The sequence below is a fragment of the Odocoileus virginianus genome, chromosome 2, assembly GCF_023699985.2.
Source record: "Odocoileus virginianus isolate 20LAN1187 ecotype Illinois chromosome 2, Ovbor_1.2, whole genome shotgun sequence".
Lineage (NCBI taxonomy): Eukaryota > Metazoa > Chordata > Mammalia > Artiodactyla > Cervidae > Odocoileus > Odocoileus virginianus.
In genome coordinates this window covers 74,350,996-74,370,702 of record NC_069675.1, presented here as the reverse complement: position 1 = coordinate 74,370,702, position 19,707 = coordinate 74,350,996, and the positions used below count along the sequence as shown (strand labels likewise).

Genomic DNA, 19,707 nt, shown 5'->3' with positions numbered 1-19,707 from the left:
ATTTCCTGGAGGAGGAAATGGTTATCTGCTTCAGTATTCTTGACTGAAAATTTCCATGGACAGAGAGGCCTGGCTTGCTATATACAGTCCATAGGTTCTCAATGATGGAATACACACACACCCTTAGGGAATGCCCATAGAGAAACTGTTTTATCTTGTTTCTACTCATTTTTTTTTTTAGAAGAGTGAACATGCTAGAATACTCGTGAATTAAAAGCAGGTAATTTGTAGCTCTCTGATCTACTTCCTCCATTTAAGGCTTCCAGCAATCTACCACACAGTTCTACCCTCAGCTTTCAAGGCTCCTCTGAATCTGGCCCTGCCCAGCGCTCAAGTACCTACTGACTCTCTCCTCCTGCCCCCATGTTAATCCTTCTGCCTGTTACACCTCTACACCCACCTCCACCCTTGAAATTCAAATTCTACTCAACTGTTAAAACTCCTGTACTCTCTCCTTTGTTTACCCTCTAAGTATCCACATGATCACAGGCCAGGGAATATCACTTAGTCACTCTCCAAATGTGGGAATAAGAGCTTCTCTAGAGTAAGAACCATGGCTAAGGACCATGTCTTGTAACACTTCCCCATTCCTCTTAATACAATCCTGCAACTACAGTACATGATTGATAAATATATACTTGGTTACTAGTTGGTAAACAGAGATAGTAAGTCCCAAACTGTTTAATTTGCCCAAACTTTAAAAAAATTACCTGCATAATGATTAAAATGACCTCCAAAATCCTAAAGTTACTGGAATGTGGCATCACAGGTATAATGCCACAAGCAGAGGCTTCCACTGGTGTAACTCTTAACCTTAGCAGGCTTTCTAGAAATAAGAACACCCATTTACCGTAAAAGAAAGCAAATGTTAACGAAGACATACCTTCTGAGGTTGTAAGAATCTTCTTGCCTCTGGGGGCTAAGACATGCCCAGCATGACTGATAATCCAAATTGGAAAGCGTCTTTTTGTTGCAGAATACAAAGCCTTTGCAAATGGCACATAAAAGGCAGGAAAACCTGGGTTACCTAGGAAAAGAAACACAGACTTTTAGATTAACCAAAACAATAAACTTACACAGGAAAAAGTACAGACTGAAAAAGAAAGGTATCTCCTTACACTTTCCCATACAAATTTAATAACAATTACCTGTACAACTCAATTTTCATATCCTTTATATATACCTTAAGCCTGGGAATTATCATTTAGAAAATTTCTCCTACTGCTCTGTTCACCAGTGGCTTCAAATTCATCCTCCATGTTCCTCTACTTAATAAGTGGAACCACCAATCATAAACCAAGTCCTAACAGCATAAGTCTTTCTTGGTTCCTCCCTGCTCTTTACATCCAATTCACCAAGAGGTCCTGTTGACTTTGCTTCCAAAATACACCTCATCTTTGTCCAATTCTGTTAGTTTTACCACTTCCCTCCTAAAGGCTCTTCTATCTGCTCTTGTCCCCCTGGAATCTATGCATCAGGGTACTTGGAGAGATTTCTCCAAACCTCAAATCAAATCAGAGCAGCACTCTACTTAAACACCCTTGAGTGTCTTTGCATTGCCTAAAATCATTAATACTGCCTGTAAGCCCCTTCCACATTTGCTTGTGAGCAGTTACCAAGTTGCATAAAAACCAATCAGTGTCAGAATCATTCACAAAGAGAATGTTAAAGGGTCTACTAAGAGTTTTCTGGTCTTTTATCACAAGTACTTATATTGTAAAGAAACGTGTGATTTGATTTCTGGAGGAAAAGAACACCAACTAATATACATAGATCTTTCTTGTGTATGTACAGAATGTATTTTTGACATGGGTTTGCTGTAAAGAAACAGAATAAGTAATTAAAAAAAAACATTTGATCTGATACATCTTTAGGGGCAAAAGAGTGAAATGGGGTTTTCATCTTACAGTCATCATCTGTATGATGCCTTTGTAAATACTAGACCATTTCCATCAATATGTTTGTCCACTCAATGTATCTATTTCTTTATGCTACTAGGTTTTCTCCTCTTTGTGATTACATGACAGGGTTTTGCTGCACTGATGTAACCTCTGTCACCCTTGTCAAATTTTACTGATTTCTTCATTATCTATATGTCTTAGTTTCCTAGATAAACAGTGTAGCAAAGTGGTTAAAGGTATAGACTCTAGAGTCAGATTACCTGCAATGGCATCCTGGCTTTGCCACTGGCCAACCATGTAACCTTTGGCCAGTTATTTAACCTCTCTGGGCCTTGGTGTCATCGTCCATAAAGTCAGGATAAGAAGCATGCTACCTCATGTGAGAACTAAACGAACTAAAATATGTAAAGTACTTAAACACTGCTCAATACATTCTTCACTGTATAAATGTTAGGTATTAAAATTCACCATCAGTGTCCAGCCATGATGGTAACATATGATGGCCTTATCATGGCCACTGTTGCATTCTGACCTAGTGACTCAAGTTCCAAATTCCTTTTTGTGATGGTGCTAGTGTCATCTTTGTGTTCTTTGGTCAGCTGATTAACTGTCTGCTGTGAAGCAAGAGGAGAAAGAAGGGAAGAGGGGTGTATCCGAACAGAGTTACTGTAACATCAATGGTGGATGTGATGACACTGTCTCATGTTTTATCCTTGTTTTATATCTTCAGTAAGGTTGGAATATTTTTGAGTGTAAAGTACAAAGCAATCCAACTTCTTTCCAAGTGAATAGCAGTGTCCCAAGAGCATTTATTACATAACTCATTCCTTCTACATAGATTTGAAATGTCTTCTGATCCAATACTGAATTCTTACATTCATTCAGTGAGTCAGTGCAGTTGCTCAGTTGTGTCCGACTCTTTGCGACCCCATGGACTGCAGCACGCCAGGCTTCCCTGTACATCACCAACTCCCGAAACTTGCTCAAACTTGCCCATAGAGTCGGTGATGCCATCCAACCATATCATCTTCTGTCATCCCCTTCTCCTGCCTTCAATCTTTCCCAGCATCAGGGTCTTTTCCAATGAGTCAGTTCTTCCCATCAGGTGGCCAAAGTATTGAAGTTTCAGCTTCAGCATCAGTCCTTCCAATGAATATTCAGGACTGATCTCCTTTAGGATGGACTGGTTGGACCTCCTTGCAGTCCCAGGGACTCTCAAGAGTCTTCTCCAACACCACAGTTCAAAAGCATCAACTCTTAGGTGCTCAGCTTTCTGTATGGTCCAATTTACATCCGCACACGACTACTGGAAAAACCATGGCTTTGACTAGAAAGTCCTTGGTCAGCAAAGTGATATTTCTGCATTTTAATATTACATTTGTTAGCTAATTCTAATTTCAAATATTTTTTCATTTTCTTCTTTGCCAGCACCATACTGTCTTGATTACCACATTGGGTTTTTTTATTTTTATTTTTTAATGTTTCAGTAACTGGTAGATCCTTAGAATTATTTTCACCAGCTTAAATTATTAAAACTCTTCTTGGAATTCTGATTGAATTTTATCTCATTTCTATACAAACAGAAATATTTTATATTTTCTACATTACTGAGTATAACCTTCTAGAAGTGTCAAGTATAATATTCAAATATTTTATGTCTTTCAGAGAGCAAAGTTTTGAACTTCCCTGATGGGCCAGTGGTTAAGACTTAACCGTTTAATACAGAGGGTGCAAATTCAATCCCTGGTCAGGGAGCTAAGATCCCACATGCCTTGCAGCCAAAAAAACCAAAATATAAAACAGAAGTAGTATTGTAACAAATTCAATAAAGACTTTCAAAATTGGTCCACATCAAAAAAGTCTTTAAAAAAACAAACAAACAAAGCAAAGCTTTATAGGTTTCTTCACAGGGCAAGACAATAATAATAATCAACCCTTTTTTTTTTCCATTTATTTTTATTAGTTGGAGGCTAACTACTTTACAATACTGTGGTGGCTTTTGCCATACATTGACATGGATCACTCATGGATTTACACGTGTTCCCCATCCTGAACCCCCCTCCCGCCTCCCTCCCCATCCCATCTCTCTGGGTCATCCCAGTGCACCAGCCCTGAGCGCTTGTCTCATGCATCCAACTTGGACTGGCGATCTGTTTCACACTTGATAATATACATGTTTCAATGCTATTCTCTCAGATCATCCCACCCTCGCCTTCTCCCATAAGAGTCCAAAAGTCTGTTCTATACATCTGTGTCTCTTTTTCTGTCTTGCATATAGGGTTATCATTACCATCTTTCTAAAGTCCATATATATGCATTAGTATACTGTATTGGTGTTTATCTTTCTGGCTTACTTCACTCTATATAATGGGCTCCAGTTTCATCCATCTCATTAGAACTGATTTAAATGTATTCTTTTTAATGGCTGAGTAATATTCCATTGTGTATATGTACCATAGCTTTCTTATCCATTTGTCTGCTGATGGGCAGATTATAACTTTTTACATGGCAGGCAGTATTTAAGTGTTTTACATACATTAACTCGTTTAGTACTATTATTGTTTCAATGTTATGGCATTAGGCAACTGAGGTTGAGAGGTTAAGTAGCTTGCCCAAGGTGTTACTGGTATTATCTATCACACAGACGATAAATGCTCAGATAAATAAATATATGAAAATTGAAAGGGCATATAGAAAAAAATAATACTACTGAATCTTAAAAGAACATAAAATCACCTAGTCTAGGATCTTCTGCATACCTTGTTTTAGTTAATCTCACAACAGCTCTATAAAGCAGCTGACATTATCATTAAGGGTAGTGAATGGACAGTCATTATTATTTTTATTACTACTACTATTATTACTACATTTAAAATTTTTTAAGTGAAATAGATTAACAGGCAGAATTCTGTAACTTTAGTATGTAGAGGATGTTAAACTGGTTTAACTTTAGGGAAAGTCCAAAGATAACAACTACATGATTTAGACACAATAGTCGCAACGATGGGATAGATAATACCAGAATGAATGAGTACTAATAATGGAACTGCTAGCAAACAATTTTCTCTCCCTATCTCCAGGTTTGTCTGAGTTCCTTCCCTAAAGGACTGTAAGATCCTAATCAAATCCTCTTAATCTTTCTGATTTACTATTTTATCTCCAGCAAGTAAGTTATAATGCCAGCCACTCCATGTCCATTCATTCCATTCAGTACATAGCTTATTTTCTGTATATTCTTTTATAGTTATTTTTTGTAATTTATATTCTAGTAGGCAAATATATTCACATAACTAAGCAGGTAGATAAGACAGCTCATGAGTATGATAACTTCTATGAAGGAAATAAATGGGATCATATGACAGAGGAGATTAGGATGGCCTGAGAAAAATGTCCAAGGAGGTGGCACTTAGCTAAAACTCAAAACATGAGAAGAAATCCACCATGTAAAGATTTGAGGAAAAGAATACTAGGATGTAGGAATAGGTGCAAAGGCCCTTAAGCAATAAAGAACTTGGCTCCTAAAGAGAACACAATGGCCAGTAAGACAAAGATCCAACTTAGAGACAGCGGTAGAAAATATAATGCAAAATGTTTAAATGTCATTGCATACTTCACCACTTAAATGTTATGGCTTATGTTACACTTTGTGAACCATGAACTAAACTTCCTGGTTAGGAAACCACAGAGAAAATTAAAAGGGTCTTGTTTATACAACTAAAATCAGATATATATGTGTGTGTGTATAAAAATATGTATATATATCTCCATGTCCAGGTGTAAGAATGCTCAAAAACATTCCAGTACAGAAATGCAAGTTGTACATTTTATCAAAGGATATCAAAATGTGTTATAAACACCAGCTTGAACATACACATAGTAAAATGCCTGAGCAACATATAACAGAGGCTGTAGTGATTATCTCTAGACTCCAATTGCCAATGAACCCTTAGCTACTTAACACTGCAATTGTAGACTTTGCCTTCTTTTAATAGTTAACCTCGCAGGGGACAAAACCCACCATATATCAGGTTAAAGTGGCATAGCATCTAGAGAACATTGTCACATGGACAGAACTTTGGGCTTTGAGTTTTCCACAGAGTCTTATCTTCTCCAACTCCAACCTGTGTACTCACAATGCAGGACATGACACATGATTCCACTATCCCCATATGACCACTTGAGAACTATAATGATTCAATATGTTCTATGTGAACACCCACACAGTCTCCTTTTGCTTATTTCACTAAAGTCCGAGAATGTTAATAGCAGAAATTCTACAACGAAAGTTCATTGGAAAAGATGAAACTAAATTAAAAGCGCCTCAGTCTGTGGATTCCAATAAAAAATTCCTCATGATCACCATTACTAACTTAAAAGTGATGGACAAATTTTGCTATGTGTGTAAGCAAAGTGATTTAAAATAAAAGGTTTATGTCAGTCTATCTGAGATGGACTAAACACGAGGTCTATAGTGGCTTAACAATCTTTGAAATACTGTCATCCTAATTCTTCCCACAGTACAAATAGACTTAGCCCCCAGACAAAATACAATTCTGAATTCCACAAACTAAAGAGCAGCACCAATCTACAGCCTGCACAAAATCCAAGGAAAAGGGCCAAGGGTGGCAAGGAGAATAGAAGGGAAAATATAAAAGAACACCAGGAAATGAAATGATTTGAAAATGACCAAAGCACTAGAAAACAATGAGACAATTAAGAAACAAATGTTTTAAGCTTCCCTTTCTCCACAGTGTCTTCAATGAATGCTCCTTCTATCTTTTCACCGTATCTTAAACCTGGCTCTCTCAGAACGGACTCTCTTCCTTTCAGTTCAGTTCAGTCGCTCAGTTGCATCCAACTCTTTGCAACCCCATGGACTGCAGCATGCCAGGCCTCTCTGTCCATCACCAACTCCCAGAGTTTACTCAAACTCATGTCCATTGAGTAGGTGATGCCATCCAACCATCTCATCTTCTGTCATCCTCTTCTCCTCCCGCCTTCAATCTTTCCCAGCATCAGGGTTTTTCCAATGAGTCAGTTCTTCCCATCAGGTGGCCAAAGTATTGGAGTTTCAGCCTCAGCATCAGTCCTTCCAATGAATATTCAGGACTGATCTCCTTTAGGATGGACTGGTTGGATCTCCTTGCAGTCCAAGGGACTCTCAAGAGTCTTCTCCAACACCACAGTTCAAAGGCATCAATTCTTAAGTGCTCAGCTTTCTTTATAGTTCAACACTCATATCGATACATGACCACTGGAAAAGACATAGCCTTGTCTGGATGGACCTTTGTTGGCAAAGTAATGTCTCTGCTTTTTAATATGCTGTCTAGGTTTGTCATAACTTCCCTTCCAAGGAGCAAGCGTCTTTTAATTTCATGGCTGCAATCACCATATGCAGTGATTTTGGAGCCCCCAGAAATAGTCTGTCACTGTTTCCACTGTTTCCCCATATATTTGCCATGAAGTGATGGGACTAGATGCCATGATATTAGTTTTCTGAATGTTGAGTTTTAAGCTAAATTTTCACTCTCCTCTTTCACTTTCATCAAGACGCTCTTTAGTTCCTCTTCACTTTCTGCCATAAGGGTGGTGTCATCTGCATATCTGAAGTTCTTGATACTTCTCCTGGCAATCTTGATTCCAGCTTGTGTTTCATCCAGCCCAGTGTTTCTCATAATGCACTCTGCTTATAAGTTAAATAAGGACGGTGACAATACACAGCCTTGAGGTACTCCTTTTCCTATTTGGAACCAGTCTGTTGTTGCATGTCCAGTTCTTTTTTTTTTTCCATTTATTTTTATTAGTTGGAGGCTAATTACTTTACATCATTGCAGTGGTTTTTTCATACATTGAAATGAATTAGCCATGGATTTACATGTATTCCCCATCCCTGTCCCCTCCTCCCACCTCCCTCTCCACCCGATCCCTCTGGGTCTTCCCAGTGCACTAGGCCCGAGCACTTGTCTCATGCACCCAACCTGGGCTGGTGATCTGTTTCACCCTAGATAATATAGCATGTCCAGTTCTAATTGTTGCTTCCTGACCTGCATACAGATTTCTCAAGAGGCAGGTCAGGTGGTCTGGTATTCACAACTCTTTCAGAATTTTCCACAACTTACTGTGATCCACAGTCAAAGGCTTTGGCATAGTCAATAAAGGAGAAATAGATGCTTTTCTGGAACTCTCTTGTTTTTTTGAAGATTCAGTGGATGTTGGCAATTTGCTCTCTGGTTCCTCTGCCTTTTCTAAACCCAGCTTGAACATCTGGAAGTTCTCAGTTCACATACTGTTGAAGCCTGGCTTGGAGAATTTTGAGCATTACTTTACTATCATGTGAGATGAGTGCAATTGTACAGTAGTTTGAACATTCTTTGGCATTGCCTTTCTTTGGGATTGGAATGAAAATGGACCTTTTCCAGTCCTGTGGCCACTGCTGAGTTTTCCAAATTTACTGGCATATTGAGTGCAGCACTTTCACAGCATCATCTTTTAGGATTTGAAATAGCTCAACTAGAATTCCATCACCTCCACTAACTTTGTTCATAGTGATGCTTCCTAAGGCCCACTTGACTTCACATTTCTGGATGTCTGGCCCTAGGTGAGTGATCACACCATTGTGATTATCTGGGTCATAAAGATCTTTTCTGTACAGTTCTTCTCTGTATTCTTGCCACCTCTTCTTAATATCTTCTGCTTCTGTTAGGTCCATATGATTTCTGTCCTTTATTGAGCCCATCTTTGCATGAAATGCTCCCTTGATATCGCTAATTTTCTTGAAGAGATCTCTAGTCTTTCCCATTCTGTTGTTTTCCTCTATTTCTTTGCATTGATCACTGAGGAAGGCTTTCTTATCTCTCCTTGCTATTCTTTGGAACAGTGTGTTCAAATGGGTATATCTTTCCTTTTGTCTTTTGCTTTTCTCTTCTCTTCTTTTCACAGCTATTTGTAAGGCCTCCTCAGACAGCCATGTTGCTTTTTTTGCATTTCTTTTTCTTGGGGATGGTCTTGATCTTTGTCTCCTGTACAATGTCACGAACCTCCATCCATAGTTCATCAGGCACTCTGTCTATCAGATCTAATCCCTTGAATCAATTTCTCACTCCCACTGTATAATCGTAAGGGATTTGATTTAGGTCATACCTGAATGGTCATGTGGTTTTCCCTACTTTCTTCAATTTAAGTCTGAATTTGGCAACAAGGAGTTCATGATCTGAGCCACAGTCAGCTCTCGGTCTTGTTTTTGCTGACTATATAGAGCTTCTCCATCTTTGGCTGCAAAGAATATAATCAATCTGATTTTGGTACTGACCATCTGGTGACGTCCATGTGTAACAGAGACCTCACTATTCTCTAACACTTCCTACACCTCAATGACAGCAAAGGCTTTTGCAACACACTATTCTTGGTACCTTATACCAGTGAGTAGGTGAATGAACATCTCTGAGTGGGTATATATAAAGTAAGCTGTTTCTCCATTACTAGTTCATCCTACTGGAACAATCTCTCTTTCTCTAAGGTTGAAGCCATCTACTTCCATCCATCAACTTTTTAGTCACTCTTACACATTCCCTGAAAACCCTGACCCTTAAAAGAGATGTCAGTTTCACTTGTCATTCCACAGACTTAGGTGATTTCAAAATCTGGGTGGACTGACTGAGTCAACACCTTTGTCCCATAATTCATTATCCTGATCATATCCAAAGAACTTCACCTATATCCAACTTAAGCAACCAATTCAAGTAGCCACAGCCTAGACTGGTGGTGTGCATAAACTAAAAGCTGATGCTCTGTGACAACCTAGAGGGGTGGGGTGGGGCGGGAGGTGAGAGGGAGGTTTAAGAGGGAGAAGACATATGTATACCTATAGCTGATTCATGCTGACGTATGGCAGAAGCCATCACAATACTGTAAAGCAATTATCCTCCAACAAAAAATTAAATTTAAAAAATCCACTAGAGGACTTCTTAAGGATTGCCCCACCCCCAGAGTTTCTGGTTCATTAGGTTTAGGACAGGGCCCCCAAATTTGCATTTGTAACAAGTGCTTAGATGATACTGTTGTTTCTGACAACTTAAAGAATCACAGGTCTGTGTCTCTTCATTACCCAGAAATGGTTTACATTCAAAGCATCCCAACTCTGATAGCCATTTTCCAGCTCGACCTTCGGCCCTTTTAGACTTCACTCCCAATATACCTGTATTTGATCACAGCCCTACTCAAAATCTACCTACTTGTTTTTGGTCAATAATTTCTTTCATCCTGAATATTTGCTATTTTTAATACTGGCCAATTTCCTCAAGGTCACAATCACCCTCTGCCATCCTTACTCCCCACAGATCACCTCAACTCTTAACAGAGAAAACAGAGGTTAAAAGGCAGGAACTACTTTATTTCCTCTGAACATGCCTTCACACTTCTCCATTTCAGTAACCAACTTCACCTCCTTCATTCTAGCCTCAGAAAGATATCCCTTCTAAAGTCCAATATAATATTTCTAATTATTTTCTCAATCCTACACTCTACCACAGCCTCCAAATCTCTGCTTCATCAAAAGAACACATGCCTATAATTTCAAACTCTCCCTCACTACTGGCAGAGTACATGTATTTTTAATTTTAATAGAAAGCTGACAGATTGCTTTTCAAAAAGACTGTTACACTGTGGCAGAACACTGGAAGTTTATTTTCAGAAGAGGTTAAACCAACGAGAGATTCTGGATCAGAAATCATAGCCCAGCTGAGAACAAAAGCACTATACTAAGAAGAAACACTGAAATTCCAACCTCTTTTCCCTTGTTCAGCTCTAACACCAGCAGTCGGGCATCCATCCCTCAAATGGGATGCTAGGAAGAGTCCTTCCTGGGAAAAATGAACAATTCAAAAAACAGGTACAGATGCTGAAAGCTAGAAATCCTCCAGTGAATGCTAGGTCCCTACCCAATTACCTTAAGGTGAGGATAATGTAGGGTGACTAACCATTCTATTTTGCCCATCCTGTTGTTATGGTTTTAGTACTGCAAGTCGTGTGTCCTAGAAAACCCCTCAGACTAGGATGGTTGGCCACCTGTGGACAAGCCTCACCCCTGAATACAAACTTCCAATCAACTGTTTATGTCTTCCTCTTAAAAATGATAGGGTAGTCAAGGATTATCAAACATTTGAGAAAAAACAAACACTAATGGAAACAGAAAACAGAACGCAGCAACTACTAATAATGCAAGAAGCCAAAAAAAAAAAAAGGTTATGCACCGACAAAACATGAAACAGAAGACTATTAAAAAAAGAACACAGAGCTTTGAGAATTGAAGTAAAATTTCTGGTTTAAAAAGGTCCACCAAAATCCAAATACAATACATGAAAAACACCCACACCTCTGGGCTTGACTGTAAAATTTCAGAATCTTAGAACAAAGAAAAGATCTAAAAAAAGATCTGTTTTTTTCCCAGCAGAGGGGGAGAACTTCACACATAAAAGATAAAAAATCAGAAAAATACAAAGACTTCTCAAAAACAGTCCAAACCCTGGAAGAGAATGAAAATTTACTCCAAGTTCTAAGGAAACTACCATCTCTAACCTAGAGCTCTAAGACATTTTCTGACATGCTAGACCTTTAAAAGATGAATTCCCATGTACCTCTTCTCAGGAAGTTCCTAGCAGGTATGGTTCACCAAAAATAGGGAAATAAACCAAGAAAAATATGGGATTGGGAAACAAGGAATCCAACCCAAAAGAAAAGTGAAAAGGAGTCCTCAGGATGGCCTTGTGTAGGAGGCCCATAGAGCAACCAGTCTAGACTGGAGTGGAAGAACACAGAATTCTGGGCACAGTAGTGCCAAAAATGAACTAAAACAAAACAGAAAACTGATTACTCAGAATATGAGAAGATTTTTTCACTTCTAGAGAATAATTTTAGGATAAATTACTGATTGAAACATAGAAAACTAAGCAAATAAAAGAGACAAACACTAACATAGGTAAAACAAACAAAAATGTACAAGAAAAGAAATGTAACAATAGTCCATAGGCCTAGCTGTGTACATGATATATTGTGCTATAAAATGATACATACTTAAAATTTCATTTTTAATTTTTAAGGCTGCTATATATATATTTTTTCAAGCTCATAATTTTAAAAAGTGCAATAAAGTGTCTTTCCCTAACATTCGACTGACACTGATTCAGCAAAATTCACATATCACCCAGTTGACAAATCTCAGAATAAATGTTCTACCTTATAATCATCTTGAAATGAAATACTTGACTAAGTTCTAATTATTTTAAGAATTGCTAAAAAATTTTAAAAGCAGGTTATAAAACATTACGTATGGTATACATCAGGATTTTAAAATGTGTATATTATATATACTGTTAATGCACAGAAGATAAACAAAAAGTTCAGCCACTAAAGTATTAAGGGTGGTTATTATCAATGGTTTGAATGATTCTATTTCTTTCCACAAGGATTTTTATATTTATCAAATTCTCTTTAAAATCAGAAATAGTCACATGTATCTGTATACAGTCATCTTATCCAGATTTTTAAACTTACCAGGAATAATGAAAATAAGCAGCTTAGGCCTCGTGCCTCTTTGATTATTAATGAGGTCAGTCCAGGGCCCACATTTTAGAACCTGGGTTTCAACTCCACAACATAAAATGAATTCCTCATGCACAGGAATTTCTTCCTTGATTTCTGTGTCCATTTCTGAGTAAGGGGAGAAGAACAATATGAAGAGTCACTAAAATATAAAACCTTGAGCCAAAGGCAATATTCGAGAATAAAGAAGACAAAATTCAACATACCTAGAAGGAAATGTCACAAAGAGTTATGGGAAAAATATGATTATTTAGCTACCCTAGATTTTTGGATTAAAAAAAAAAATAAACCACCAGAGTAGGGAGATAGAGAGACATGTCTGGTGAAATTAAAGACGATAGAGGAGTGTGAATCAAAACAACCCCCCCCCAAAAAAAACAAAAACCCCACCATTCTCCTCTCCAGTCTAAACTGACAATATCCATGGCTAACTTTTATTTCCCCTCTGCTTGAATTCTCCTACAGCTATATGCTTGAACAGTGAGACCTGGTGAAGTCTGGTGAAGAAATAGAGGCTCTCACTGCTCTTGTACTCTCCCAGATAAGAAGGTAAAGAAGGAGAGTGAACTCTTTGATGAGCTCTGACTTTTTCCCTTTATGTTATATTTTTATGATATTAAAGCATTATATTATTAAATTATGAAATGGGTAGGTAGAAAAAAATAGAATATCAGATAACATCACAAACAATTTTCTGAATAACCATAAAACAATTTTCTGAATAATCAAGATATGTACAAAAATGCAGTCCCAAATTACTTCTATCAGCCCTCCATCTCTGCCTCTGCCTCTATCAATAGGACCAAGTCCCAGACTTTCATTGGTCTTTCTATCCTCCTCTTCAACTATTCTCCTTTCACTCAAAGCCATCCAGAGTCTAGATTATAAGTTCCCCTCAAGCTTTTTCTCCTCTTACTGCTTTACCATTAACCTTGCACTCTGGTCTGTCTTGTCCCTGCAGTTCCTCAGTTATCTTCATGTTTTTCTGCTCCTAGAGCTTTGCCGATGTTTTACTCCCCCACCACTTTTGAAATGCTTTCCTCCTTGTGCCAGTTATCAATGCACTGCCTCCAAATTCACTCTTCATTGCCTTCTCTGGACAAATGGATCTGGGTCTTTTAAGTATTTTCCCTCTGCCAACTGACATGATGTTAACCTTGAAGAATGGGCTGGAAGAGAGACACTGCAGAAGAAAGGATTTTTCCCCCTGGTTTCAATATACTCTCTCAGAAGATTTCTCGAGGACTTGTCCCCCCTACTTCCATGCTTAGGCTGTGAGGTCTCTCTAGAGCAGTGACTTCCAAGGGGAGACAATTTTGTCCCCCAGAAGACATATGGCAAAAAATAAAAACAGTTTTTATTGTCACTTGGTATCAGGGGAGGTATTACTACCAGCATCTAGTGAGTAGAGGCCAGGGATACTGTTTAACACCCTACACTGCACAGGACAGGCCCCCACAACAAAGAATCACTAGCCCAAAAGGTCAATAGTGGAAAACTATCTGGAATGAAAATTTTTCACTTATGAAGTGGGGACTCCTTTCAAAATTATATTAACATACATTGACTAAGTAAATAAAAGTATCATCTCACCTTTTCAATTGATTTTTAGTTCACTAATAAATGTCACTGTAGCCCAATCTCTAAAACTATCACAAGATACAATATATTTATAAAGGTCTTATGACATTTATAAAGTGTTAGAAACAATTAGATTTAACTGTTATACACAGTACTAAATTAGAGTGCTGACAGAGAGGACACTGGCTAAATTTAAGATTTGCCCCAGAAAGAGAATCCAAAGTTATTAACTATATTCAACTCATAAACACTTAACTTCAAAGTAAATGACATCTTAGGAGCTTAGCCACAGAATTAACAAGAATGCAAGCAGATATGAAAGTCAAACAGTCTATGAAAATTGGAAAACAAGCAAAAAACTAACAATAACTCTAAACACTTCAAGTAAAATACCACTGAGAAACCTGCAGTTAATGTACATATTGTAAAGCATCTTTTTATTTTATTTCACTCTTATGTTTCTGAATCTTACACAGCCAAATAAAAAAAAGTAAAGAAAAATTTTACTTTCTTCCTTACCTAAGAACCCAGGGTAACTCAGTGCTGCAAACAATGGGCAGATTAACAGGAGACAATGTGTTCTAATATATATTATTAAAAGTTGATGGCCCCGCCCTCAGGCACCACCTACAAGCAATCTTTAATGGTCAGTTTTGACAAGCAGTAAGACTTACGCTGGATTAAAAACCAGGTACACAGTGTAGCTACAATCTGCACAACTTAGGTAAGCTTTACTCAGCTAAGCATAGGTGTTTATCTGCTTATATTAATTGGATTCTAACTTTATTTAGGTCAAAAGAAAGAAAAAGAAAACTACACATTAACACCTCTCATATCTATACCTTAACAAAATATAATAAATAGAATCTAGCAACATAGAAGATGAGTTATGTGGGATCTATTCCAGGTATATTTAACATTCAAAAATCAATCAATGTAGTTCACCTATTAAGCTACTAAAGAAAAAAAACAAACACATGAGTTAACTAAATGCATATCCTGTTACCCAACAATCGTATTACTGGGTATCTGTCCTAGAGGTATAAAAACATATTCACGCAAAAACATTCAAGCAAAGATTCACAACAGTTCTATTTGTAACAGTCTACAACTAGACATTACAAAAAAGTGAATGGCTAAACCAACTATGATAAGCCATACCATAGAATACTACTCAGCAAGAAAAAGGAACAAACTATTGACTCACTCAACAGTTTGCATGGATCTCTAAGGAATTATGCATCCTGTCTGGTGTGCAAAAATAAAAAAACTCAAAGGTGAGAGATTACAGTAAACTCCAGTAGCCTGCAGCAAAGAACTTCAAGAGAGCTATGAAATCGGTGCAGGGGTGTGGACAGGTCCTGCTTTAAGGGTTGACATTTACTGAGTGCTTATTATGTGCAAAGTACTGTTCCAAGTGTTACATGAAGTATCTCAGTTAAGAAAACAATCTTATCAGCTGGCTACTAATGTACCCCATTTTATACATAAGACAAAATGAGACACGGACTATTTCCGAAAAATACCATGATGCATCACACGCGGTAGAGGCAACAAAAGTCACAACTGTTTTCCCAAAATGCTGCACTCTTTAAGTTCAAGGCAACAAGTGCCATTTTGACCTTGACGTCACGGAGAACCATCAGACCAACTAGAGTGAACCTCAAACAAATGGTGGTGGTGGTTGTTAAGTTGCTAAGTCGTGTCCGACGCTGCGTCCCCATAGACTGCAGCACGCCAGGCTCAGAGGAGGGCCAAGTCAGAGATTGGTGCAACAGTCAGTTCTCAAGGATACCTGGTGTAACAAATTTGAGAGGCAGCGGGAAGGCGGTTGATCCTGAGGAGAAACTTGATTCCAAACCAAAAGAGACCATCAATGGACAAGGTGGGAAACTGACACCCAGGGCGGCCCCAGAGTTGACTAGCTCAAGGCTAGAGGCTTAGTTACTTCAAGCACTCAGACCTTTGGGTTCCCTAGCCCAGACTTTGGCCACTTCTAGTCACTTGTTCCCTATCAGCCGTCCGAAGTCCGGGCCCCCTACTCCCCCAAAGGGGCCGCCATAAGACTCCCTTCAGGCAGGCTGCCCTTAGCGGTCCACATGCTACGTTCCCGCTGGGCCGGCAGGCCAAAGGGCTCCGGGCGCCCAAGAGGTCGCAGGCCCCGTTATTCACGCTCCTACCGGCCGTCTGACTAAGGGCGGCACGGGGTCTGCGAGAGCCATTAAGAGAAAGGGCTGCATCTCCCGCGTGCCTGTCCCGCCGTCCTTCCTCCTATGAAGTCACCCCCAGAACGTGGGAGGAAGCTCCTCACCTGTCCACCCGGAAGGCACCACCTTCTACCAAAACCTGAGTTAGGCGTCACTGGGACAAGAAGTCCCGCCCCCTCTGATGTCATAGCGCAGCGCCGCGCGCTGCACTGGGAAGCGGAGGCCCTCCGGGTGACTGGGTGTGGCGAGGTTTGCGAGATTCTTGACCCTGGTTTGGACCCGGTGGCCCGGAACCAGCGAAAGCGCCGGAAAGCTTTATCTGTGCTGGAACTTTCTTTCCTCCTTCCTTTGAATTTCACCCGCCTCTTATTTTAATCATCCCTGATACACTTCAAGCTTCCCTTTCTCCAAGTCTTTCCCCCGTGTTTTCCTCTGCCCATGTTTCCTTTTCCTCTCTTACAGGTTGCATCTTTTCCTTTAGTTTGCCCACATTCACGGAAAAGTTGGGTCTCAGCTGACCAGTTTCTTAGCATTAATATACCCAGCCTCTGCTAGTCGGCCCTGTAGCAAAATGATGAATATCCCTATTTCAGAGATATTTTAAGCTGTGGACTAAAAAAAAAGGATGCACGACTTGAGAGTTGCCTGTTATGTTTATTTGGGGGCAAAATGAGAACTGCAGCCTGGGAGGCAGCAGCCTCAGCTAGCTCTGAGAGATTGCTCCAAAGAGTCCACAGTGGAAGGTGGATATATAAGATTTTGGTGAAGGGGGAGAGTTCAATACAATTAGGCATTCCTTTTTACAAAAGGTTTTCTGCTTGTCACGAGCCTCTGACGTCACCATGAAGGGATCCAGTGCTTTTTAAAGGGCTTACCTGATAGCTCAGTTGGTAAAGAATCCACCTGCAATGCAGGAGATGTTGGTTTGATTCCTGGGTCAGGAAGATCTGCTGGAGAAGGGATAGGCTGCCCACTCCAGTATTTTTGGGCCTCTCTTGTGGCTCAGGTAGTAAATAGTCTGTCTGCAATGCGGGAGAGCTGGTTTCAATCCCTGGGTTGGGAAGATCCCTGGAGAAGGGAAAGGCTACCCACTCCAGTATTCTGGCCTGGAGAATTCCATGGACTATACAGTCCATGGGTTTGCAAAGAGTCGGACATGACTGAGCGACTTTCACTTTCACTTCTGTAGTCACAAGGCTCCGATGTCACCATGAAGGGATTTAGTGCTTTTCTAGATATGAGGAGATGCAAGGATTGAGAACATAAAATCTGTTTCTAAAAACATCCAACCATCTAAAGACCTGTCCCACCAGATTTCCTGGAGCACAGAGTGCCTCGTTCCACCCTGAACTCCTTTGGGTGGTTGAAGGTCAACAGCTGCAATAGCACAAGGTTCAATCTCCACAGAGGCAGATGGCTAATTCCCTTATTGTTGTTCAGTTGTTGGCAAATGCTCTTGGCAAGTGCCAATTTGCAGCTGACAGAGCTTACATACCTAAACTCCATGAAGACAAAAGTCATATTCATTTTGTGAACTGTTGATATCCTCAGCACCTGGCACATAGGTGAGTGGCATATGTCTGTCAAAAAATGCAGTAGAGAAAATGAAATAGTTTTCTAGCACCAGGGAGAAGCAGACAAGTAGACTGGCAAATCAATAATCTACCCCACACATAGTAAAGAAGACTTGATCCTTTTGTATTTAATATCTCAGTGGAGGCACCATCTTCTAGCTGGCAGTTGGAAGTTGACTGGTACCTCTTTATTACCTTCTCGGCTTTTGGTTTACTTCTAGATATAATGGTTAACCCAATGAGTTTAGAAAAGGCCACTCCTGGGCTGGAGGAAGCACAAGCTGGAATCAAGATTGCCAGGAGAAGTATCAAGAACCTCAGATATGCAGGTGACACCACCCTTATGGCAGAAAGTGAAGAAGAACTAAAGAGCCTCTTGATGAAAGAGGAGAGTGAAAAAGTTGGCTTAAACCTCAACATTCAGAAAACTAAGATCATGGCATCCAGTCCCATCACTTAATGGCAAATAAATTGGGAAACAGTGGAAACAGTGGCTGACTTTATTTTTTTGGGCTCCAAAATCACTGCAGATGGTGACTGCAGCCATGAAATTAAAAGATGCTTCCTCCTTGGAAGAAAAGTTATGAGCAACCTAGACAGCATATTAAAAAGCAGAGACATTACTTTGCCAACAAAGGTCCATTGAGTCAAGGCTATGGTTTTTCCAGTGATCATGTATGGATGTGAGAATTGGACTGTGAAGAAAGCTGAGCACTGACAAATTAATGCTTTTGAACTGTGGTGTTGGATAAGACTCTTGAGAGTCCCTTGGATTGAAAGGAGATCCAACCAGTCCATCCTAAAGGAGATCAGTCCTGGGTGTTCATTGGAAGGACTGATGTTGAAGCCACAACTCCAATACTTTAGCCACCTGATGTGAAGAGCTGACTCATTTGAAAAGACCCTGATCCTGGGAAAGATTGAGGGCAGGAGGAAAAGGGGACGACAGAAGATCAGATGGTTGGATGGCATCACTGACTTGATGGACATAGGTTTGAGTGGACTCCGGGAGTTGGTGATGGACACAGAGGCCTGGCATGCTGCCGTTCATGGGGTCACAAAGAGTTGGACACGACTGACTGAACTGGACTGTGCTTAGAGCTTCTAATGGATCAACATTTTGAATCCTCACACAACCCCAATGAGGTCAATATTAACACATGACTGTAGAGTCTGGAAACCGACAAATGCACAAAATAAGTGAATAATTACAATGCAGTCACACTACATGGGGGCTTTCCAGGTGGCGCTGGTGGTAAAGAACCTGACTGCCAGTGCAGGAGATTTAAGAGAAGTGGGTTTGATCCCTGGGTCTGAAGATCCCCCAGAGGAAGGCATGTCAACCTACAACAGTATTCTTGCCTGAAGAATCCCATGGACAGAGGACTCTGGAGGACTATAGTCCATAGGGTTGCACAGAGTCAGACATGACTGTAGCAACTTAGCACACATGCATGGCACTACATGACTTGTTCAAGGTGTTGTTGTCCCTTGTTACTAATGTACAGCTCTATGTGTGCAGAATTCCAGTGAGTGTGGTTAAAGTGCAGCAGTTATTTCAATTCTTGCATAGGCATTTGCGGTGCATTGCTCAAGTGATTTTTGTCTGCAGTTTCATTAAATAAATCTGTGCCAGAAAAAGTAACCACAGGGGTTCCATCTTTCTTTTTTTTTTAATATATCTTTCCAAATCTTTGGCTAGTCGATGTTATCCCCATATTATTTGCTGTTCAAATAGTTTCTACTTTTAACCTTCAAGGCATTTGTTAGGATTGCACTTCTCTTATAGGCCAGGGTTGGGGGAATCCTAGGAAGGGAGCAACCAAGGGGATGTGAGTATTTTTGGCC

General features: G+C 39.7%; 1 protein-coding gene and 1 long non-coding RNA gene across 8 annotated transcripts in view; one reads left to right on the top strand and one right to left on the bottom strand.

The window, feature by feature from the left end:
• LDAH (lipid droplet associated hydrolase) overlaps window positions 1-16,477 on the bottom strand; it is a 94,210-nt gene extending 77,733 nt beyond the window's left edge. For 4 of the 7 annotated variants that reach the window (XR_011482207.1, XR_011482208.1, XM_020898271.2 and 1 more), the window contains exons 1-3: window positions 14,598-14,621; window positions 12,450-12,605; window positions 884-1,027 (exon numbers count right to left, since the gene is read on the bottom strand). Coding sequence is in view for 5 of the 7 variants with exons in the window: in XM_020898271.2 (XP_020753930.2) it covers window positions 884-1,027; window positions 12,450-12,603 (298 nt within the window). In the remaining 2 variants the exon portion in view is untranslated. Of the gene's footprint in view, window positions 1-883; window positions 1,028-2,161; window positions 2,410-12,449; window positions 12,606-14,597; window positions 14,622-15,873; window positions 16,319-16,389 lie in introns of those variants that run through there. The other 3 variants (XM_070451238.1, XM_070451229.1, XM_070451246.1) reach the window with 3 other exon arrangements.
• A 40-nt stretch (window positions 16,478-16,517) lies between these two features.
• On the top strand, window positions 16,518-19,504 carry LOC139029912 (uncharacterized). Its single transcript, XR_011482209.1, has 2 exons — window positions 16,518-17,850; window positions 18,081-19,504. It is a non-coding gene; the product is annotated as an uncharacterized lncRNA (long non-coding RNA).
• The last annotated feature ends 203 nt before the right edge of the window (window positions 19,505-19,707 follow it).